At 35.4% G+C, this 25,429-nt stretch overlaps 1 protein-coding gene across 1 annotated transcript; it reads right to left on the reverse strand.

The window, feature by feature from the left end:
• Positions 1-4,762: 4,762 nt before the first annotated feature.
• On the reverse strand, positions 4,763-25,296 carry LOC129272350 (filamin A-interacting protein 1-like). The gene is made up of 8 exons (XM_054909502.2): positions 25,016-25,296; positions 21,741-22,372; positions 19,433-19,735; positions 13,880-14,104; positions 12,952-13,179; positions 8,532-8,657; positions 7,363-7,479; positions 4,763-6,211 (listed from the first exon to the last, which is right to left on the reverse strand). Exons 2-8 carry the CDS (start codon positions 22,335-22,337, stop codon positions 5,864-5,866), a joined length of 1,944 nt encoding a protein of 647 aa, XP_054765477.2. The 5' UTR covers positions 22,338-22,372; positions 25,016-25,296; the 3' UTR covers positions 4,763-5,863.
• Positions 25,297-25,429: the final 133 nt, after the last annotated feature.

Consider the following 25,429-nt stretch of genomic DNA (forward strand, 5'->3'; position numbering starts at 1 on the left):
GAAGAAGTTACACAAGAGCATCAAAGATCAAGATAAAACATGGTTTTTAAAGCACGATGCAATCTCCCTGAAACTTCCCATCAATCTTTAACCCTTTGCCCGCTGATGTTGCAATCTTGCACATTTGTACAATTAAATTCAACAATCGTAATAATTAGTTTTCTCCCCTTCCTTCAAATTACATAAGTTAATAAAAGGCAATATTTCTTGAAAAACATCTATATAATAATAATTAGTATCAATGGTGCAAATAGAAATCTAGAATTAAAGAAAATAACATGGAAACAATTGTCATTATTATCCCCCTAAAATTAATTCATCATGCAAAGAATTTAACACATGGTGTAAAAGAGTATCTTGTTTCTTGTCTTTTACTTCAGATTTACAACTTTAAATTTTGACAGTATGAAGAATAAGAAGTATTGTTCCAGATAAACTAATTTGTATAAATCTTACTTTTGAAGACCACATGACTATTTTATAGGCTATTTACAGAGAAGACCTGTTGTTGGTTTGGGTGGGGGTGTCGGGTCAGTAACAGCCATCACAATTTAAAAAAATCTTTCACATTCCAAATTGTGTCTATAAAAGGTTTATGCACTAAGACTACCCTAACTCACATGGGCCCATAGCCACAGCTCCTTGTAGTTCACTTCCCCATCAAAACATTTGCATTACCTTAGCAAACATTCCTATTCCTTTTGATACGACAAATCACCCACCTGTTTTCCTATCAGATTACCCTAGTTTCTTCATCTTCAATCAAGCAAAGATGAAACGACACTACAATGATCTATCGAACCCATCTAACCATCTTCTATTTTTAATTTTACACAAACATCAATCTCAAATATAAGAATAACAAATCAATAAAAAATTATGTAACAACAAAGGATTGTTACTTTGTATTAAAAAACACTATTTTCTATAAAATTCTCCTCATTATTAAGGGAAGGGTTAAATAACCAGCCCTGTGAATGGATACCATATCTTCTACTTGGTGGTAATTTCATTCTCTTTTTTTTTACCTGATTGTGAAGAAAGCATGAATACTTGTAAAAAAGCAACCTGATAAGAATTACTGAGTAAATTGTAAATGTGGAAAGGGTTTGGTTATTTAAATAATTTGAATGTTTAGTAATTGGAATTTGTTTTATTATTTCAGCTAGTTAATTTTTTTCTTCCAAGAGCAGTGACTGGCGATGAAACATATATGACAGGAGTACTCAATGGGTGATTTCAAGTTCTGTGTTGGTGTTGGTATCGGTGTTAGGGCGGGTGTTGGTGTTAAAAGCACAATTCAGATTGCTGTCCCTAGCTTTAACATCTCATGTGAGCTTACAAAAATGATTCAAATCACATTAATGATAGCTCAATACCTTATTGATATATTTCATTTTAAATTTAGTGCTATACTGACAATAAAAAATTGACCCACCAATAACACTAAAAGATCGACATCAAAATTGAAAAGACATGTAAAATTAACTTCAAATTGCCATCCCCCCCAAAAAAAACGCCTCTGTGACACTTTTATCTCATTGTGTATTAATTGTAAGTTTGGTGTTCTGAATATTGATATTCACCATGACTTTTAACTAATTTCAGTATCAAAATAATTCATTACCAATCACCAAGTCTCTTACATATCTTTGAATCATGGGAAATTATATTTACTGATTGAGTTCAATAATTTAAACGTTTGAATGGTTTTCACTGGTCAACTTCGCTGTGATCCATTTTCATTATACTACATGTAATTCACGTACCACACTTCTTATATGTATCTACATATTCTACAACTATCACATTCAAAAGCTTTCCAAAATGACGAGAATCGTCTAGTACTGATGCACGAATAAACAGGTCTCAAACAATAAACCAAGTATCTCATCCGATTAACACACTCAACAAATCAATGAACAACCACTACAGGAAATATCCTACATATGTACATTAAAAAAATAATTTTGTATATGAAGCGGTGTGTTGCAAGTTTTGATTATTACACTCTTTAATAATTAAGCAGTTTATGACCAGGGGAGCGTTTCGTGAAAGTTGGCTTTCTCCGACAGTTACCATAGTAACAGTCAGAGGCAAGTGCCTCACAGCCAATCAAGACCAAGTATTTCACTGACATTGTCACCAACGACATTTAGTCAGTGCTGACAACTTTCATGCAACACCCCCCAGGGCTCCGTAGCACAAAGGTTTACAATCAATCGCTAAATACCAATGACCAATCAAGATCATCGTTGCATGCGCACTCTGTTTTAAATACTGACCGGGAGCCAATCAGTGCTTTTCTTTCATATTTGCAATGCATCGCAAACCTTTGTGTTATTGAGCCCGGATGGGTTTTACAATAGCTTACTATCAAGTTCTATATGTGTAGAATAGCAGATAATCAACTATCCATTTCCTCCATTTTTCCCCTGCCAGAAATAAATAGCACAGAGAAAACATTTCAAAGATGAATTAAAATGAAAAAAAACCCACGAAATTCTACTAGCTAGTCAGACCAACACTGCATGACATATTGCAAAAAAAACAAGATGGCAAGTGTTTACAAAATGAAACAAAATGAAAAGGTTAGCTTTATAACCATTATCTGAAAACGATGAAGAAATGATGAAGAGTTTGATTTGGATCTAATCCAGCAGAATAAGATCGATGCGTTTTACTTATATATTAAGTACATTTGTGTATAGGTATTTATACTTTTTTTATTAGAATCATATTCATACAAAAATGAGTTTCAAATTTGATAAAAATATGCAATCATTTCTTAGGTAAAGATATCAATATGTTCAGACATTAAATCAGATCTCTGTGTACAGAATATTAAAAAAGAAAATATTGAAATGAAAAAAAAGGAGAAAATTTCGACTTAGAATTTCCAGCATTCTTTTTAGTACACGTAGATTTTATTTTTGCAATATTAATCCTGAAAAGAATATGTACGTGTCAGCATAGATCTAGAGTTAACTCAACATTATGGTTCTATGCCTACTTTGAATATTAAATTAAATTGCCAAATAGGTATTGACTGTATCATACAAAATATTGATGTCACAAGTTGTCCTGTGACACATTTGTGGTTTGAAATGCTTTGGTGTGCTGCAATGACATAATAAATCACAAGAAACAGTTATTCAAAATTTGTAAACATTGACTCATGAAAAGTCCAGAAAATACCACTGCAGTACAAGAGCATGCACCAATGATTGTCAAATTTTCAAAACCCACAAAATTTTCTCTTCGTAAATTTCTTTACAATGTTTTGCCAACATAATGTATTTAGTCTGAACATGCCTATCAATACTAAAAACAATGTTTATTCACACAGAACGTGAGTTTGTTTATTTTTTATGTTGTCTGAATTGGGTGTTATTCACTCATCATTTGTGGCATTGTCATTTTAACACACAACTGGATAGTTTCATCGATTCTACACATGGCAGTGGCTGATTTCAGAAATACAGAAATTAGAAATATAAGAAGGATCTTCTGCAATGGTAACATTCCCATATAATGTTCAAAGGACACACACAGGATGATTTCAGAAATACAGAAATTAGAAATATTAGAAGTTTCTTCCGGATAGGTAACATTCCCATATAATGTACAAAGAACACTTAAGGGGGGGGGGGGGGTTTGCAAGATAATATTTGCGATCAATTGCAAACTTTAAATGCAAAGTTACAAGTGATGGATCAAATTTAACTGAAGCGAATCATACCTGATAATGCAAAGAGCAGTCCATCAATCGATTGCAAAATTGCCATGAAATGCATGAATCTCAACTGAATATTGGACACAAAATTGACTTGCGACCAATTGCAAGATCCTTGCAACGCCCCCATGAGACATACCATGCATACAATTGTAACAACCTATAATAGAGAACACGATGGACAACAATGCAGTGAAGAATATATATTACAGTGAGTTTCCAGAGCTACATATTTTCACAATGCTTTTATGAAAGAATTTCACTTTTCCAGATTCAATTGTGTCACAGCTGAAGAGGTTGAAAACAAAGACCATATTGATGTTTACCTCCATGGTTACATTAATTTCTTAAAATCAATTTTAGAGTCCCCTCCCCTGCCTCCCAATCTGCCCCCCCCCCCCCGTTGATGTAGGGACAGTTCTTCGACAGCAGAAAACAAAAACCAAACATACAAATGAAATGTTTTTGTTGCTTGAACAACATGGAATTATAACAGATGAATCGATAAAATTAATGACAGATTTATATCTTTTTTTCTTACTAAAAATTATACAACTGTAAAGCTGCATACAGTAATATCAGACAATAACAGTGCTTTGTCCTAATGTTACACTTTACACTATGCAGGGTGCTACATAACTTGTTAGAAGCACTTGCCCAGTCGGGGAAGCACTTGCCCAGTCGGGCAAGTAAATTTTCAAATAGTTGGAAAATACTTGCCCAAAAATCTATTTCACTTGCCCGAAAAAATCCTTGAAAAAAAAAGTTTTACCTCTTCAAAAGAAAGTTTTGCGGTTTTATAAACCATTGACCTTTTTCTCTCTTTTGACATGAACTGATCTACCTGCCATGACCAAAATTAGGGTCAATATCATATCATATCGACCCTCATTTTGGTCATTCTACTGTGGGAATTTTGCTTGCCTAATTCGGGCAAGTAGTTTTGGTTTTTACTTCAAAACACTTGCCCGACTCTAACTTTTACTTGCCCCTGGCAATTGGGCAAGTGCTTATGTAGCAACCTGCACTATGTATTCAGAAGTACTCTAATGTTTTCATCTTTCAAACGAATTTTGCCAAGTCTTTACTCTTTAAAATGATATTGGAATTTATTTCTCTGAAGTTAGATGTAGTTGTCGTAGAAAAGGTTTGGTGGAAACAGATTTAGTTAAGGGCACAGCTTGAATTGCTAGTGTAAGTCTTTGATTTTTATAATATAATTATTATTATCATTTTTGGTGTAAGTCTTTGATTTTTATAATATAATTATTATTATCATTTTTGGTGTAAGTCTTTGATTTTTATAATATAATTATTATTATCATTATTCCTGATCATTGGTAATTGTTCATATGTAAACTAAAATTGGCAATGCATATTTAAGATATTTTTTTCACAAGTATAAATCATCATCATTATTATCGAGTTAGAATGTCTTTTTCTTTATATTATTTCACGGTGTTTGTTATTATTACTAAACTGTGAATACTCTTCTGAGTGGATTTGGCACTCTTTATCATAATTAGCTACCATTGTAATTATCATCATTAGTGTAGTTTTTGTCGTTTGTATCATCTATTCTATTAGTATTATCTTAGTTTTAAGATCACAATAATTATTATCAATTTATCATCATGGTAATTTCTCCCTAACCTCGAGTTGGTTCCCCTTAATATCACCCATCCTACTATTCTGTGAAATGAACACATTGTTCTCCCTAACGTTGATTCCCCTATGGTTCCTTTTAGGCTAACAATAATAATTAATATTATGATTAGTAGAAGGAGCAGTGGTAGTGGCAGTAGTCATAGTAAAATGTGGTAGTAGTAGTAGCAGTAGTAGTTGTAGTAGTAGTAGTAGCAGTAGTAGTTGTAGTAGTTGTAGTAGTTGTAGTAATAGTAGTAGTAGTAGTAGCAGTAGCAGTAGTAGTTGTAGTAGTTGTAGTAGTTGTAGTAGTTGTAGTAGTAGCAGTAGTAGCAGTAGTAGCAGTAGTAGCAGTAGTAGCAGTATTAGTAGTAGTAGTACTACTACTAAAATAGTAGTAGTAGTAGTAGTAGTAATATTGATTTGAATTGTTTTGCTGCCTGTTATCAAAGCACTGTCCCTACATCACCCCTCAGGCCATTATCACTTATCAAGGCATTGTTCTGTGTGCCTCATGAAGTCTGAGTGTTTCACCACGGGGAATTCCCTCAAGCACCGAGGGCACTGGAGAGGCTCGTCGTCGCTGAATGACGACCTTTGACCTTGGTTACAGTCCACCGAGTCCCTGCCTGACGACCGGGACGGGGACGCTGTGGGAGGGGAGACCGGGGGTGAGACCATGGACAGGTGTGCCAGAGTACGAGATGGGGCGGACAGGGGTCCGTTGGGAGGGCCGTCGTGCTCGACGTCCCGGGGGAGCGTCGGAAAGTTATCCAATGAGATGACAGAATTCTGCTGACCAAGGCCGTGGGGAGTCAATTCTCGTCTCTCCTGTTTACAAAAAAAAAAAAAAAAAAAAATTTAATGCACAAATTTTGAATGTTAATATTTCAAATGAATAAAATTTCATCAATCTCTACTCCAGTATTAGTCTTTCTCATCTCGTTTTCATATTTCCATTTGCAGATTCTAGCAACTCTCCTACGCTCACAGATGTCGCTGACAAAGCTGTTCATTGCCATCATTACCAGACTGGAGAAACCATTGTTATGATGTAGCTGCTTGAGGACTTTGTAGATGTATATTCTGTAGCTCATCATTTTCTTTACATTTTCAAATAATTGATCACCTAGTTTTTTCATTTCATTTGTTTTCTGTTCCCAAGGAGAAAAGTTTTTAAATTGTTTAGATCCACTTGTACGTGTATGAAAAAAAAGTGTTTATGGAAGTTTCATAACTATCATTCATGTTTTGTTAAAAGTAAAAAATACCTCCTAACTTTAACCGAGGTTATGTTGAAATTTGTCAAGCAGGAAGTCTACAGAACAATTCTGGGTACACATCATATTTTACTTCACATTTTTTAAAAAACTTTTAAACTGAAATATACATGTATATTCTGAACCTATCTTCTGGATCTGGATGTATACGATGCAGGGCCCTCCTGGGCATAAACGCATCGGGTACTTGACCTGGATTTTACCGGGACCGGCAGGTGCAATACACCGGGTGGACACCCTACTCTTTGACGAATAGTGTATTGGTTTTAACGTGCATAGGTTGTACCTCTCCTATACACGGGACCAATATTTGCGTCCTTTCCGATGGACGGAGTGTTTTCCAACTGTATTCACACCTGCACTGAATACAGTTGGTGAGGCACGCTAACACACAACGCTATAGCATCAGACTTTTTTTTTTTTATAGACGCGTTTCGGCATGAGCGGGACTCGAACCCCTCACGTTGAGATCTACGATCTTATCCGAAACATGCGCTCTAACCGACTGAGCTACGCTGCCTCCCTTGAATCTTGAATTGGGGAGTAATAGTTTAAATTTGTTATTCAATGTGAATAACAAGCCCCAGTGTTTCAGCAAATATTATGGAAATTTATATAAAAAAATAGAAATAATCCAAAAACCAATGATAGCATGAGTACGGGAAAGTAATAAGAATTTGAATAACTTGATGGAATACATACCCTGTAAACTAGGTTATCTGGCATTGCATTTACGTAACCAGCGTTCATTCTCTTATCTGCTTGTAATTGCTGGTTTTCTCGCTGGAGTTGTTGTGTCTCTCTTTTAGCTATTTCAAGCTGTAAAAAAAAAGTCATACAAGAATGATACATAAAGTTTAAATGTGTTAGCATGAGGCGAAACCGTCGTTGTAGAAGCCAAACCCCGATTACGAACCATGGAAAACCTCAATCACCCCGGGCCAGTTATTTGAGTATAATACATAAGAGGGATTATCGGGCGATTCAGGGTTGATAGCACTTGGGAATGAAATATCTTGGTTCCTCCAACAAGGATTTCGTTATCGGGGTATTGGACCGTAGCAAACCATTAGCTGGTGCAGCGAAATCTGCAACGAGGGTTTGACGTAATGGAATTTACATGGCTGGGAATACATGTACATTGATCAAGAAGCATGATACCTATTTTTACAAATGAATTTGGACAATGCACATTTTTACCAATTTTTTATATTTCTTTTTCTTCATTTTTAAAATCAATTTCACATAAATTTTTCCTTAAAAATCTCCAAGCCACTGTGCACTCATCAATAATATCACATTTTGGAGTCATTTGCACTTGAAACAGACTGTTATCGAAATAAAAAAAAAATTGTAAAAAGTTTTATTCATATATTTATTTAGTTTTTCTGCTGTAATTACTTATCACAACCATTCTTATATCATAGTGAACTTCTCTATTACATGTACAATACAACTGCTTATTTCCAATTGGTCTAATGCCAATTCGTCTAATTACTAACTCGTCTACTATCATTTGGTTTATCATCAATTCGTCCACTATCCACATGGTCTAATTGCCATTTCATCTGCTCACCATTTTGTCTAATAACCAGTTGGTCCATTAGCCATTAAGTCCATAAACCATTTGGTCTAATTGCATAAGTGTTTATTGGGCAAAATGAATGAAAAGAAAATGGGTATTAGAACGACTGTTTATTAGACGAAATGGTCATAGACGAACTGGTGATTAGACAAAGTGATTATTGGACCAAATGGTTGTTAGACGAAATGTTGATGGACGGAATGGCATTAGACTAGATGAAGGTAGACCATGTGATGAGAGGACGAGTCGGCAAAAGTCGAATCAGCACTTTACCAATACAACTTACTTGTCTAGTCAGTTGTCTAACCAGTTCTTCTGCTTCAAGATGATTCCTGTTCAAGATGGCATGCTCCCTTTTCAGCTTTTCCTTTTCAATATGTTCTTTTTGGAAATCTTCTGTATACTGCTTCAACTGCGAATAGAAAACAATCTCTTTTATCTCATGTGTCAGCTTACACAAAGAAAAACATTATTCACCACAAAATATATTTTTTGAAATATTCTGTATATTGCTTTCAGCTACAATAAGATAGCAATATTTGTGACGAAAAATATCATGCTCTTTTGTGGATTTTGTTTTTTGTATCTTGCTTCAGCCACAAAAAGAAAATGGTATTCAAGACAGATTTTTTTATAGAAAATCTTTTGTATACTGCTTTAGGTACACAAAGAAAATAGGATATAACAAAAAAATGTATGATCTTTTTGGAAATCTCTCTATACTGTTTCAGCTGCATTAAGAAAACAGTTTTTTTTAATCTTGTGATATCATCTGTTTGATCTGGTAATATTGTCATAAACGATCTTGTAATAGGAAGGATTTCAATCTGTTTAATATCTATAAGTGCTTTTGGCCGGATAGTAACTTCACCACGCTAGGTCCTTTTGGCAAATGATGGCAAAGTCAAATTGGATATTAGTGTACCTATGATCCGCTACTCTTGACTTGTTGAAATTCACATTGTAAACAATAGTCTGCCATGATTGATAGAATGGGGTTTTCTGTAAAGCTAGAAAGACATTTCTAGCTTTACATAAATTGTTTTATCATTATCAGTACAGGTGCTTGTATTTGAGACCAACTTCAAATGTGCAACAAACTAATATGATTTTCATACTATCAAAAAGGAAACACACATGAAAGTATTAAACTCATATATTGGTTAGTGTATAAAACAGGGAAACCCAACTCTGTATCTTTCATGGATATGAGCAACATGTTCATAAAATCAAAGATGATAAAAGCTATAAAATTGAAAGTACAACACATGATTGAGTATTTTGATTGTTAATATTCTTTAACCATGCATTTTTGTTCTAAAAATAAGACTGAAAGTCATTCACTCTACATGCTATAAACACAATAAACCATTAAAAAATCCCACACTTGTTCCAGTTTCATAAATCTGTTTTCCTTTCTTCAGAACCAATTGCTATCAAACATAATAACCAGATTTCCGTCTAGCCATATTAAAAAAGGAATATTTCCTCTAGAAATGTTGCTAGTGGATTGTTAAGATCTCCATTGTTCTGAACACACACTCACAATTGTCTATTCTTTGTGCAGTGGAAGTGAACTATCTGCGAGTTTGCACTCCTTTCGAACTCCTTTAAACTTTTTGAATGGGTTACTCTGGGCTGAAAAATACTTATGAGCAAAACTCACTGAGAAAATCAATGAAAATTTCATCAAAATCTGGTAACAGATAATAAAGTTAAAGAATTTTAAAGTCTAGCAATATTTTGTGTAAACAGCCATATGCCCGCCATCATGAATATTCATTAGGTGAACTGATGATGTCATGCCCCACTTTCCTTCTTCTTCTGAAATAATAATTAAATGATATTTTCCTAAATACATGTGTATGATATGTCTCCCTTGTAACAAAATACTTTGTAAGTTACATGTACACAGCAATGAATAGCTCATGTTACATAAAATCAGTTGTCAATTCACCTTCTCCGTTCTTGGTGGACAAAATTCAAATAGTTTCATACATGTAGCATCAGCAAAATTATTACATACATGTACACTCATGAGGACATGCATAGAACTGTTTTAAAGAAACTTTAACAATATCATAACTTTGTCATTCCTCGTCCAATTTGATGAAATTTTTATGGTTCAGTTCAAATCAATGGAGAGTAGAAGTATTCCTTGTTATTATTATTAAAGCGTATTGAGCATGTTTACATGAAGAAGCGCTCTATACATGTACATGTAGACATTATAATGTATGACCATTCCTTTCAATGTACAATGTACATGATGGAGATTGAAACCTAATAATAATTAATAGTAATTGGCATTTATATAGCGCTTTATCAATCTATGACTGTTCAAAGCGCTTCACAATTATTATTACATGTACCTGGTCACTGGATTCATAGCATTTCAAGCAGCTAGGCCATGGTGGGATTCGAACACACGACCCTATGATTACAAGGCAAGAGTCAGAACCACTACACCACGACGCTTCCACAACCTCTTGATATCTATTTACACAGAACAAGCAGGTCACTGTACTTCCTCCTTCATCTCTTCCCCCCCCCCTCTAGTCACATCGGGGGGGGGGGGGGGGGTCATTGTCATCATTCATAACTATCTTTATGATTAAATGAATACACACAACAGGGATGTGGTACTTGATTCAAAGAAAATCGGATCATACTTAAACAGGATGTAAATATCCTTTTCATGAATAGACAATTAAAAAAAAAAGTTCCCCTTCGCTACATATGTAGATACTGTGTAATAAAGAGTAGACTGTGATGCACACCACATCGTGAGCGTCACCATTTGTTTGGACCATGTGGTACATTTTATGTTGGTCCCTATTTTAACAGACTTCATGTAAACACCTTTTGGAACTTTATCACAGGAAGCCATACCACACATTAAAAACATTACTGAGTCAATTCCAAGATTGACCAATGTTCTACCACACAGAAAACAGTTCTTCCTGTATTTAAATACCCTGGACCGTAATCTGAAGTCGGGTTTAACTTAAACTCAGGTTTAAAGTTGTGGTTTAAGTATGGACACCCAATTGTTACATAAATCACTAACAGTAGGGATATCATATTTCAGCTCATTTGGCTCTCAAATCATTCATAATTGTCTAGGAAGTACAAATAGATGATTGTCTTCACCATCGATGAATCAGGAAAGAGCTCAGTAAACATAAGAAACATACAACTTAATAAAAATTTTAATACTTTTGGCTGTCCATACTTAAACCACAACTTTAAACCTGAGTTTAAGTTAAACCTGACTTCAGAATACGGACCCCTTTGTTTATTAAATGGGCATGGTGATGAATTCATATTGCCGATCATGGCCAGCCACCCCAAAATCAAGAATAAGTTGCCAAATATGAGTTTTGAGATTTCCATTGAGCTTGAAAAAAGGTGCATCTTAAGATAATTATATATAACTTATTAAAAATTGATCAACAGTAACCCACACAAGTATTTATTTGAATGCAGAAGAAACTATAAAACAAGCAAAAGATTTGCACACTAGTCAATCTCAGTCCTCAAAAACATACCGTACTCAAAGAACCTCTATCTTTTTTTTTCTATTCAACCCTACATGTACAACTACATGTAGAAATTTTGATTGTATAAAGAAAAAACATTATCCTTTTAAACATAAAAGCTAATCATTCAAGTTTTGCTTTTTAGAAGACCAAATTTACTGTTTCGGCTATTTACAGAGAACCTTCCCTGGTGACTTATTGTAGGTTTTGGGGTGACTGGACACAGCCAATGACAGAGCTAGATCAGTAGCTGTGCTTCAGAACGTAACGGATGTGAGTGGGTCACTTCAGGATGTGGGGTGGAAATCCTTTCAAGGATAGTCTTTACCCAGTACTTCTGATATCACATGTGAAAAATGTTTTGCATGCTGCAGCTGATGATGATTAAATAAAACTACCTTTGAATGCACTATAAGGGGGATATCCATACGGAATATATCAGTTTAGTATCTTCGCCGAGGCTCACTCGGTAAATCATGGGACATTACATAATATTCTATTTATGAAATTGACCTCAGAAGTACTTTCACACAAGTGTGAGACTTGTGTTCTCCACCATGGATATGAAATGCAGTGCTAAAACAGTTGTACTAAAAAGTAAATACTAAAATACATTGCAGAAGTAAGACTGAAATATAGAAAGAAAGGAATGACTAAAGAGTAGAGAGTAATGAAGGAAAAAGAATGCTTTGGGAAGTTTCTTCAAATAATCTGTAGATGAGGATGATTTGAAATAATAAAAAAAAATATCTGAAACTCGATCATGAGTCTGTCTACTCAGAGGTTTTTTTTTTTTCTCATATGAATATAAAATCTGGGCCCCGTTGAGTTGCATAAAAGTTACCATTATGGTAACTTTGCCATCCAATGGTAACTTGCATGGAATCCTCGATTTTGATTGGCTGTTGATCATCGTTACCATGGTATTTATCATTGGATGGCAAAGTTACCATAATAGAAATTTTATGCAATGGGGCCCGAAAGAATGATGCATCGGATAAGAAAGGGAAATCGCTGAATTCTTTGGAGTTTGGATTTAGAACTTTATGCAATTGTAGAGTTCGAATTCCTTTCTTTGAATTCAAATCTTTGACCTTGCAATACAACATCTTTTCATTGGGCCCTCTGAAATGCATCGTGGGTGGGTAGAATTGCAGCCTTTACCTGTTGTTTGACGACCTCAGTGTCATACTTCATGCTCTCTCGTCTAGCTTTCCGGATGTCTTGTTCGAGGTCGATGACCTCCTTCTGCAGCCTCCTGATGACGTCGTCCTTGTGCGCTGCTTCCGTCTTGTCCACCCGTCGGTGTCTGACACACTCCTCGTTCTCCTGGATCTGTTTCTGTAGTTTGTCCATGAGTTCTCCATAGTCTTTGCACTGTAGTTCCAAGACCTTTATGAGATATTGATATTGATATTGAAAAAGGGATAATTTGCTGTGTGTATTTTAAAGATTGTACGCTGGCAGAAGACAATAATAATAATATGTCCATTTATATAGCGCAGTTACTATGTGCATATACTCAACTGCGCTTTGATACTTGGTATCATATTATTACCCCGGCTGAAGCTGAGCATCCATATTAATAGGCGCTAAAGCATTCAAGGAATAAATCCTACCGGGTACCCATTCACCTCACCTGGGTCGAGTGCAGCACAATGTGGATAAATTTCTTGCCAAAGGAAATTACGCCATGGCTGGGATTCGAACCCACGACCCTCTGTTTCAAAGTCCGGAGACTAATTCACTGGGCCACAACGCTCCACAATACCAAAGAAGGGTTATGAAAATACTGACTGCTATGTTTTCAAATATGATTGACACATTGACACAATGACTGACACATTTTGGTCTTCGGAACTCAACAATCACCCTCTGCGAGTGGGAAGTTTGCTATGTTCAAATTACATTGCAGTTTCATATATTATTTGCAATGTCAATGCATTTCTTCATATTTCTGAACACTGTTCATCAGTGATGAAAAAAAAAGGAAATGAATGAAGGAAATATTTCCTTAAATAATCACATACATTTTGGAAAGCAGGTGAGCATTAATGTAAAAAATATTTGATCACAGTTACTTTTGTTTTACCTTATTCCTGTTTTCCAGGTCAAATCTGATCTGCGTCAGTTCCCCTTTGGCAGCATCCTGCTGCTGGCTGTACTTCTGCCATCTTTTATTCATCCGAATCACCTCCTTCAGTTGGTCTGAGAGCTGCTCCTTCTCCCGCTCCAGCTGCTCCAGCTGTCTCCTATGGATCTTCAGTTGGTTCTCCGCGCTCACTGGGGTATTCATCATGGCTGGTGTGGACTCAACCTGTGAAAAAGAAACAGGGGATCTTCCACATTAGATTCACTTCACAAGACAATTGCATTTATTATCTATTAAAGTCCATGGTACATGTATAATACATGTATTCATGAACTTATTTTGTAAAGCAGAAACAGTGCACTTCTCACATCCAGGTTGTTCAGTACATGTACACTGTAGAAATCAATTAGTGTTGCCCGATGTAAAGTCAAACTTTGACAAGATTTCAAGAAAAATGCAGTTATTGCAACAAATTTTTAAGGAACAAACATGATATACCTATGCAGGCCTATGATTGTAAAAGTATCACAAATGAAAGAATGCAATCATACTGTACTGACTTCAGTATAGATGAAAACTTACAAAGTCTACTATGATTGTACAAATGCCTCAAATACAAAACATGAAGAAAAAAGAGTTTTTTTAGTCTGCAGACATCATACATCAGCAATATTCTGGACCGTACTGACCATTAATTCCTAAGAACAGAATAAAAGTAACCAGAGTACCTTACATGTAGGGCCATTTTATACAACTAGCATTACATCATTGCTTTGTTGGGTAGGTAATCTACCGGACCCGCAGAAGGATTTTCCTAGTTCAAAGTGACAAATCAGGATTTGATAGCTAGTTGTGGTTGGTTTGGAGTGTTTTTTACACTAGACATGTTTTGAACTTGGCTCAATTAAAACTCTCTCAATGATTGTGCAATTTAACGGTGATACACTAGCATATCTCCTGTAAGTTACATGTATATGCAAATGCAATGTATTCAAGGTCACATGACTTGTTTATCAACACCACAATAAATGGATAATCAGGATGGGGCTAAATCACACGTTGGGACAAGAAAGATAGTCAGCGGATAAACAGAACGAAATGATGAAATAACAGTAGGCAGTACGCTAGTTTGCAATGCGCATTGCCTCATGAGAGGTTCATGCTGAAACCAGTCGAAGCAGATGGCAATCATGGCATGACCTTGAGTTCTCCTGACCATGACCAACTGTGTTTCAAGAATCTTAATCAAATCATGATTATCATATAAAAATAAAATCCCCTTTTCAGTTTGCTATTAAAATTCATAATGATTCACAGATCTTTTCTTTCTTTATATACACCCTGGCCTCATATATTTCTAAATCACTGCAAAGTGCAAAAGCATACAGGGGGGGGGGGCTTCAGCCCCCTCACTTCTTTCCAAAACCGTGTACAAAAACGTAAAAATTACCATGTATGATTGTGATTTTTTGCATGGTCAGCCCCCCACTTTTGGCTCAGCCCCCCCCCCCCCCCACTTTGAAAAGCGTTCCGCGGCCCCTGGCATAGATGTATTGATATGAAATGCTATTAATAGAAATGCTATTAATAGAAATGCTATTAATACTCAACTCTTGTTATTGTCAATATTGCACACAAGACAAATTTGTCAACAAAAAACTGTTAATTCAAATCACTAATTACAACATGTATGTGAAAAATATAAAATCCCCTTCTAATGAGTAAAATGTCTATATTTGCATTCCCTTATCACACAATTAAAGCATTTTTGTTGATTAAAATCTTGATTAAAAACACAATTACATGTACACCATATCCACAAAGGCTTCCCATAAACCACAACAATGCCAATCGCCATTCAAGGTCTTTGCACTACGTGTCACTGTGCACATATCCACTGTCAACCAATCAGAATCAACACTGAAATTAGTGATTGATGACAAAATGCTGTGTTAAAGGGCCCCTAATATTATGATCAATGTGCTTTGTAAATATCAATGTTGCATAAAGTTTACCAGGACTAAATAAAACAAAAATATGTAAACAGAGGTATCATCAATGTGTTAAGTAAATATTATGTTGTATGAAGTTGTCCAACACTACAAAAACAGAGCATTATATTGATCAACAAATTTTAAAAACAGTTCCTCATCCATATCAAACACTGGAAAGGTGGAACAGATAAGTACATGTATGCCTACATTTGAGCTGACAGTGGGGAGGTTTAAATGATATTTAAGCATTGTTGAAAGAAAAGGGTAAACTGTCAATATACATCTTGTTTTCTTTCAAACAATAGCATGGTTTCTCCCTACTGGGTTGGGTTACTTTCGGTGACACCTATTTATATTGAAGAAGGGACCTCTGAAGGAAATTTGAAAATGGCAGTGATTTTTCTTTCAATAAGGAAGTTCAGCAGCAAGTAAAACTTCTTGGACAGTTCTTATTTTGTGATTGACAGTTTTAAAGCATATTTTTATTGTTAAAAGGGACTGAAAGTTCTGATCCCAAGTCTATTTTGAGATAAAAAAGGACTGGCTACTTGAGATGTATTGAGGACTGGGGGGCATGATGGCCCCCCTTCTGATCTCGACCGCCATACGCGCCGAAATTTGGCACGCATATTCCTTACTACATAAACTACAAGCCAGTATAAAAAAAGTTCTGAAAACATTCATTTTTTATTATATGCAAATTTATTTGTGAAAAATATAAAAAAAATTCCAGATGTCATCTTTGTAATCTAATTTAAAGGTTTCCACACAAAAAATTGCGAGAGTCAATACTTTCCTTACCGGTATGTATTTCTTTGTTTTTAGAATTTCTTATGTATTTCTACGTTTTTTATCTTTTGTTTTTCATTGTTTTTTTCAATGAAAATTATTACAGACCATCTAACAACTAAATCAAACCTTAAATTAATCAAGCAGACCAATTAGAAAGAAAAATAATCATCCTTTTATGAATTTCATCTCCCATAGTCTTTGTACATAAAAATGAGCCAAGACTTCAGAGAGAAAAAAAAAATTGCGGCCTTTTTTTTTTGCGTTTTGGAAATATCGCACGAACTGTTCGGGGGATGGCTCCCCAGTCCTTTTAGGGTTAAGGCCTAGCTATAAAAGCAACATTCTTCTACACAGTGGATATTACATTTTATAGCACTTGTTTGGTCAAAACAGGTCTCATGTACTGTACCGTAGTTTTCTTTATAGCAATAATGTATATATAGGTATTGATGAACTGGTAATTTACGGCTTTATTGCATACATATAGCATAATACACAAATTTCATTTTTTTTTTTCATGTACAATAAAGTACAATTATGTAGCTAATCTTTCACTCATTTTCTCTTTTTTTTTAGTGCTCAGCAACATTTTGACTTCAAAGCAATGGAAATAAAAGATAACTTCAAGCAATATACATGTAGTCATTACATGTATATTTTTCTTCCAACAAGCCAAGGTACATGTTTGTAGACTAATAATAATCATAATATTGCAATGTCTGCCTATGAAGTCCCTTTGATGTACATACATTATGCCTACATGTATATCTGGCCATATGCCAAAACCTCAGATAACATCTACACTATATGGTACAATAGAAGGGGAATCCCCATTACAATATGCTTTGGATTAAAGGGGAACCATTTCCTATTTCGTGAATTTTACATGAAAAAGAAACTGCATGCAGTACTAGTACAAGGGAAAGGAGGAAATAAAAAATTGACTTTGTCCAAGATGAAATTTAATCAAAAGAAAGACCTACATGTACATGTACATGTACATGTACATTTTCATTGTGACCAAGGAAAGAAAATTACAATGTTCCAATTTAGTACAATCTGCGTGTACATGTATGTACGGTCAGTCAGGCCTTCTGGAAGGTAAGTATGAAAAACTCCCATACAAGCAAACTAATCGGGAAAGGATGATTAAAGGGGAATCCAGCCTTGGCCATAAAATGTTGTGTTGGGAAGGAGAAAAATAAATTAAACAGAATGGTGAAAGTCTGAAAGAAAACGGACAAGCAATAAGAAAGTTATAGCTGCTTTAACATTGAGATCACTAATACTATGTAGATTTCAAATTGGCAACTGGGTAAGTAAATTATGACAAGGGGCAAGGACAACTTTCCCATAGGCCATGTACTTTATTATCAAGGATTTGTGGTTTTCTCCTAAGTACCCATTCCCCTGGGGCAGTAATCTAAATATAACCCAGGTAGTATATTGTTTTATGTCCTCATGAAAGAAAAATATAATTTGCAATAAAACTTTTGGGAAAAATGACATTTTAGCCATAATATGTATTGGAGTACATGGAAGAGTAGTCCTTGCCTTGCATCACTATGACATCCCATATGCGGCCAATTTGAAGTCTCCATGGGTATAGTGATTACCAATATTTACAACTTTTAAAAATTCATAACTTTCTTGTTGTTTGTCCAATATTGTTCAAACTTTCACCTATCAACTTGTCTGATTTTTCTTTTCCTTATAAAAACAAGTTTTTATTTGGGTTGGATTCCCCTTTAATGTGCTAGCAGTATACATGTATGAACATGCACATGTATTTTGTAGGCCTACTCTTTAAAAATAATATCTGGAGTGATGATGATGCATTGTTAATTGTCATTTATAAGGGCTTGTGTAATTCGTTTTTAGTCTTTTCTCAAGACTGTACAGTTACTACAGTATCAAAAGCAATTCAAATTGAAAATTCATTCTACTTTGAAACCCATTAGACCTCCACATTCTGTAGGCTACTAATAGCCTTTGCTTACTGTAGAGTATGAGATTAATCGTAGCAAATTAATTGAATAACTTTACATACAATAAGAGGGAAATTGTTTTGAAAAAAAGTATTACTCTGTAGACTACATGTGTTATGTTTATTTTGCAATGAATCAACAGCAATATTTGAAGAGTAATCATTAAAAAGGGTGTGCAACGGGTGAACTTGTGGAACCAATCGTGTTTACCAGCAAAATTACACTTCATTGAAATTCAGGGGATTTCTTCTGTGTCACAATCCTTTGGTTACAACATAGGTGTAGGTGTGCACTCCTTCATCGACATTGATTCATAAGTCCCTGGTAAAAATGTCCAAATTAAAAGGGTAGTCTACAGTAATTGCAGTGGGAATTTGAGCACCAAAAGGACAGAGGGAAAGGATGAAGGTGGTATCTAAAAAAATAGTCTATGATATTTGATCAACTCAAATTTATCCACTGACAGCTGAAATCAGTGATTTCCTGTGACCAGGGAACACATGTATACATGTAGTCCAGATAGGACATCATACTTCAGTCTTAGTTCTTAAAGCTAGCAAATAACATAGAGAAACCGACTCCTAATATATCCAGTACCAATCTACTATAAAGCTCACTCCGCATCAACGATGAGCTGAGGGACTTTGGGAGTCAGTCCTCTGGAAAGATAGCTCTTCCCCCATATCAACGTCAAATCTGGACTACGGAGTACGGAGCACCCTGTTCAAGTAGCCATCAAGTTGAAAGAAACAAACCCTAAAACAGAACAACAGACTAACCTGTCCATTCCTGATCTTATTCTTCTTGAAGTCCGTCAGCTCAGAGGCTAGTCCCTGACACTGTTGAATCATGGTCTGAAGCTTGTGCCTCAGAACCTCTGCTTCTCCTGTCAAGGATTGGCACAGATCCTTGGACGTCTGACCATCCTGTGACGTGATCTGAAGCTGAGCTTGCAACCTCGCTATTTCCTGTGACTTCTCATCCGAAGAGAGCTGCAATTCCTCTCTCAGTTCTATGATTTTCTTCTCGAGAGTCTTGATTTTATTGTCTTTGGCTTTTAATTGCTCCGTTAATCTTGAAATCTGTGGACAAAAAATTGTACAGCTAGGTTAAAAAAGAGCTTCCACCTGGATCTCTTGTTTGTAACTAGGTAAATTTCACCTCAACTACAAGTTTAAGTTTAAGAGAACTGAAATGAGATGGCATAACACTGGCAATATCATCAATCGGATGAAAATAATATTTCAATATTATCTTTTTTATTCTTGAGAAATTGGCCATTTGTTTGTTGTTCTGACTTGTGTGATTTCTTTTATCCATTGCCAAAGAAATTCATTGAAATAGTGTTATTAGTAGAGACAGTGATTTTCCATTTCAAAAAATGGTCTTTTCCGTTTCTGAAAATCTGTTATTCCGTTTCAACTTGATCTAAAAATGGAAATTCTGTTTTGTCACTGAAGATGTACACAGCAAAACCATGAATTTTGTTTTGCAAAGGTGAATTCCATGATTTTTTTACATGAAAAGTATACGAACCAAAAGGAATTTCCGTTTTATTTACCAGTAAAACGGAAAATCACTGTCCTTTATAGAAGTTTACAAATTTTAGAGATATAGATTGGTTCCCATTTTCAACGAAACCCTGGATCTGCCATTAGACATGTAGAATTGCCACAACATTAACATCAGATTACATGTACACTTTTTATCAAGAGGTGTGCATTATTCAAAATAATGTCATTATAATGTGAACTTTGCTCACTGGGGATTCCCATGAACATGTTGTGTACATTCTGTGCATGATGATCCTATTCACTTTTAAATAAAAAATAATCGTCAAGGCAATCTCAACTGCATGATCACGTACATGTAGTTAGTCAGTGGGGAAAACCACATTTAATGTGCAGTACATGCATGCCGCCAAAAGCGATATGCACGATTGATTTAAAAAAAAATGTTTTTAATTTCTAATTTCTTCATCAGGGGATTTACTCAGTGAAACTTCAGCATTCTGTAATTTAGCAACTCTGAGAATTTTTTTTCTGAGTAATACAGTTTTACTGTTTTTTCAACAAATATTCCAGTTCTAAGTATTACTTTATCAAGAGATATCAATTACAAATTATATGAAAAAATTTCAATTAATATCCCAGAATAAGACCTTTTAAAATGAAAAAGTAGGAAATGAAATTGATACTAAAAGTAATAGTTTCTGGCAAATAAATTTTTCTGTATTTTCCGAGAAAACAAATATTGTTCACCAAAAAACAAAAACAAAAAAGCTTATTACACTTTAATCAAAAGCTGCTCTAAGAATAACCAAAAAAAGAGATTTATTGAAAAAATATCCCTCTTCCCTATCCTATTAAAATTTTGGAAGTAAAAATTCCTAAATAAATATCATGAACAAGACCAGATGATATATAAAAAAATACTTATGTAAAATATTTTCACGTACAGCCCCATAAACTTAGTTTTAAAATTTGAACTGATTAATGTAACTTCTACTCTTTTTGTTTTAACTTTTTGTTCAAACAAGTACGAAAGATGGTGGATTTGGTGAAAACGGACAATGACATATGAAATGATTTATCTTTGATAATCTATACAAAACTGAGACCAGGCAGCACAAAACCATCAAAAGTTGCAATAAATCAGATAGAGCTTGATAATGAAAGAGGTATTAAATTCTCAGCATAACTCTCTTTAACTAAAGTGGAAGACTTTATTTAACACAAAATAATTAATATTACAGAAAGAAGAATTTTTCACTTTACTAGCATCATACATGTATGTATATTACTTTTGGAAATACATGTAAAAGAGATGAAATTTTGCCATTCTGATGATCAAGCACTCTGTCCCTCTAGGCAACAAAAAGCCTATTATCGAGGAACTATAACCCATCTACTTTATTGATGATTGTTATGAACAACTGTATCAATGAAAGAGCGAATACTAATTTCCATAGATGAAATACAAATGAGGGTACCGGTAGGTACAAATGTACAGAATCATCAAATAGTAACCATTCGTCAATACAGCTCGACTTTAATAGAAACATAAATGGTTAAGAAGATTTCTTACCTGATCCCTTCCATCTGCTTGTGACATCATGGACGATGGTGGCGGTCTCTTTAGTTCCACGGACCATTGTGTGTCCGACAATGTAACACTACCAACCCTCACTCTATCAAGTTTCTCTCGCAAAACTGGATCCACAAGAACGCCGTTCTCTACGGCAGTTTGTACCACTAACTCCAAACACTCCTGTAAATCTTGAATCTCCTGTCTTTGATCTTCAAGCAGTTCTTGAAGAACCCCTATCCCTCCTAGTTGTGCCCTCAGATGCTGTGTCTCATAGTTGTCATCTGCAGATGGAACATGCAAGGGGTCCACTGGATGCCCTTGAGTCACTTTGTGGGTTTCCTGTATTAAGCGATGCTGACCATGGCGGTTAGTCCGGTTTGGGCCATACATGTCAATATCTTCTGGTGCATATAGGTCCATGTTGCTGTACCCTGGCATGGCCGTCCCACTGTTGGCCTGAGGAGCGGAACGTGAGAAGTGGGACCCTACATGTTGGCCGCTACTGGTGTTGACCCCTCCGGAAGTCTGAATTCGCTGCTGGGCCTGGCCATGAGTCCGACTTCTGTGAACCGGCGATGCTTTAGCAGCAGCCATCGTTATAAGAGAATGACCCTATCCCAATTTTGCACCTGGGAGTTTGGAAAACAGAGATAAAATTACAGGTATTAGGCTTCTCATGTTTTATCAGTAGTTAGTTACATGAATTTTACCAGTCTATCACAGACCTACATGTAAAGTGAGCCATCTAGAAAGATCTTAAAAATAAAACTGAAAACAGATCTACAATTGTAGGTGCAATCAATGATATATTTGACCTCAATGAAACAACTGCATGATATATATATGTATCCATATTTTCCAACAAAAGAAGATGAGTAGGCCTATGACTCATAACAAGAAAATGTACACATCCGGGTCAACGCCTTGAAATCCCAAGTCGGATTGCAACTTACAGTTCTTGCTCAACGCTATAATCTGTCTAATACATTAACAAGGTATCATGAAACATATTGCCAGTAATCCATTTCGCTTAACTGCTACACAATCATTTAGAATTCTTGACAAACCCTCTTAAAATCTAAACTTGAGACCTAAGTGTCAGTTTACACTCAATACAGATGATGTAGCTTCTAATCCAAGCTTCTTTGGCTTTCATCCAATATCAACAGTTACAAGGTTTATTGATTTCAATTTTGTAGGACAGCAGCTCATAAATACTTGTCATTTTGCTTTAATAGCATGCAAAGATTGAATTTGAATTTCTATCACTAAGCAACAATTCTCACATGATGGAGAGTCCATATTTCACATACCAGTTACAGTAATAAAATGTGATAATAAATTTGGCAAAGAATAAAAATCTGTTCTTCACAATGACTGTATCATAGCGCTTTACAAAAGACCAAATTATAAAAAATAGAAAACGACATACATAAGAGGTCATTTTGAGTTATTACCTCTCAATCTTAAGAATTTGTTTTTTTTTAAATACGTAAAATACACATTTTGCCAATTATGATTTGTATGGATATGGTCTACACAACATGTTTCCAAAGAAAATAACCTGAGCATATTTGATCAGGCATTAGACAAATAACAAGTATTTTCAAATAGAAAATTAAAAATGATCTAATATTAATTAAAATCTATTAACTAGTATTAAATGAACAATTGAATTAATCATAAAAGGCCCAGCCCCATTTATTTGTTTGGTACCTGTAGTCCTGTATGAAAATATTGGGTTTCTAATTCTTGTTTGAAACAATAGCAGTTTTATTGGCATGACTAAAGATCTAAGAAATATCGGGATCAGACATACAATGAATTTTTCAAATCTGGGGGCCGTTTCATAAAGCTGTTCGTAAGTTAATAGCGACTTTAAGAACGACTGGTGATCCTTTCTTACATGCTAAATAATCACTAATGAACATTTAATGGTAATTATGAGAAGAAAGGATCACCAGTTGTTTTTACGGTCGCTCTTAACTTACGAACAGCTTTATGAAACACCCACCTGGTTCCTTCATCCAATCAGAACATACATTGTCTTTTTCCCACTTTCACCCTGTCCACCACCCCATCCACACAATACATAATTCTAGCTCATCTCGTTTGAATATTCAATAGACAAGTCACAAAGGAGATTTTGAGATGTAAATAAGTATCAAATTATCTCTTGAGAAATGAAGTACAGTGTACCAAGGCAACACACTCACACTTGTGCAAGGTTAATTAGTATACTAGGCAATACAATCATTTAGCCATGCACATGATGCATTGCAAAGATATTGGGAAAAAAATGTCTTACACTGAACATCAACATATTACATCTAAATGTTTCGAAAATTAGTTGCTTTGAAAGAGTACTAAATTTGCTTTAAATAAGTATATGAATCATTAAAACTGGATGACTATATTGCACTGCATAGATTTTAGCAAAACCATTATTTGTTTTGGTCAGATGTAATTTCCCCATCCGTAGCCCTGGCCTGGCTTTAGTGTACTTGACTATGAAAGTATAAAATGCTATTAAATTGGTTGATACCACAATTACTTACTGTTCTCAAATACATCTGCATGAAAAATAGCAATTGAAATTTGAAGTCTTCTTATAACTTACTGTTGCTTTTAGAAGTTTAGTGTTGATGTTGTTGACAATGAGAGTCAAGTCTTGAGATTTTTGGATTTGGATTTTCTCTACAAATCATCAAATGCGACAAAAATGTGACAAAATTTGTTGATGTTCTGTCAATATCTTAATAAGAAATAGTCTAGCCTAGCCTACTGATCTTAAATTAGATCTAGCAACGAAGAATCTAAACTTTGCCCTAACTTTGTTACAGCTGTATTGTATAATTTAATTTAAAACAAAAATGGTTACAATTAGATTCTACTGCCAGTCCGAAAAAGGAGCATCAGCCATCAGTTCTAGACAGGAATAGCGATCGTTTCTGACATTTTACTATCATCCCCATTCGAGAAGCCAATGCAATTCAGCGGAACAACCAAAAGATCTAGAGACTAGAGTAGAGACTGAAGCTTGGGCCTTGGGCAGTGCATGCAGTGCGGCTTGCGAGCCGTAGCACCAACCTGCGCGCGGAGCTGCTAATGCTATTCTTTGTATTAATTGTAACGTTACTCATGATTTTTTTTCCGCGAATGCCAACAAATCGTCATGTTACGTTGAGTCACCGAAACATTCAGTCAATTTCAAATAACCTTCATGTCTTCATCATAACCATGTAATTACTATGATTTTTATTTATACTTACCGGAGCAAAATGATAAATTATGTTCTCTTTTAACGTCAGACCTCTCGGAAATATCTTGGTCAACGATCAGCAGCCGCCATCACGCACATACAACAAATCAACAAGCAAAATATAGCGAGACCGTATTGGCAGCACCGAGCTAGAGGGGAATTCCCTGACGTCGTCGTTAACGCCACGGAAATTGCACATCCTGGCTTTCGCAACGTGGGGGGGGGGGGCGGGGAGATTGAGGGGAACCGCCCATCTGCTGGCGAGGGGCGCGGGCTGGTCCGGTCTAGTCTGCAGGCACAGACCCTGATTGGAACTTTGATCAATAAGTGTGCCTCCACGCAAAGACTAGCACATACAAAACTTGCTGTTCCAATACAGAGCCTTCAGTACACAAGGCATGAGTAGGCTGCACATTCAGACCCT

This window comes from Lytechinus pictus, chromosome 12 (genome assembly GCF_037042905.1).
Source record: "Lytechinus pictus isolate F3 Inbred chromosome 12, Lp3.0, whole genome shotgun sequence".
NCBI lineage: Eukaryota > Metazoa > Echinodermata > Echinoidea > Temnopleuroida > Toxopneustidae > Lytechinus > Lytechinus pictus.

What these genes read in the sequence shown, in the direction of transcription:
- LOC129272350 (XM_054909502.2), bottom strand. Translation starts at nt 22,337, where the DNA reads ATGGCTGCTGCTAAAGCATCGCCGGTTCACAGAAGTCGGACTCATGGC. An exon ending in ACCTGGAAAACAGGAATAAG is followed by an intron (nt 13,180 to 13,879) that starts GTAAAACAAAAG and finishes TATCTCATAAAG; the next exon opens with GTCTTGGAACTACAGTGCAA. An exon ending in CAGATAACCTAGTTTACAGG is followed by an intron (nt 6,212 to 7,362) that starts GTATGTATTCCA and finishes TTTTGTAAACAG; the next exon opens with GAGAGACGAGAATTGACTCC.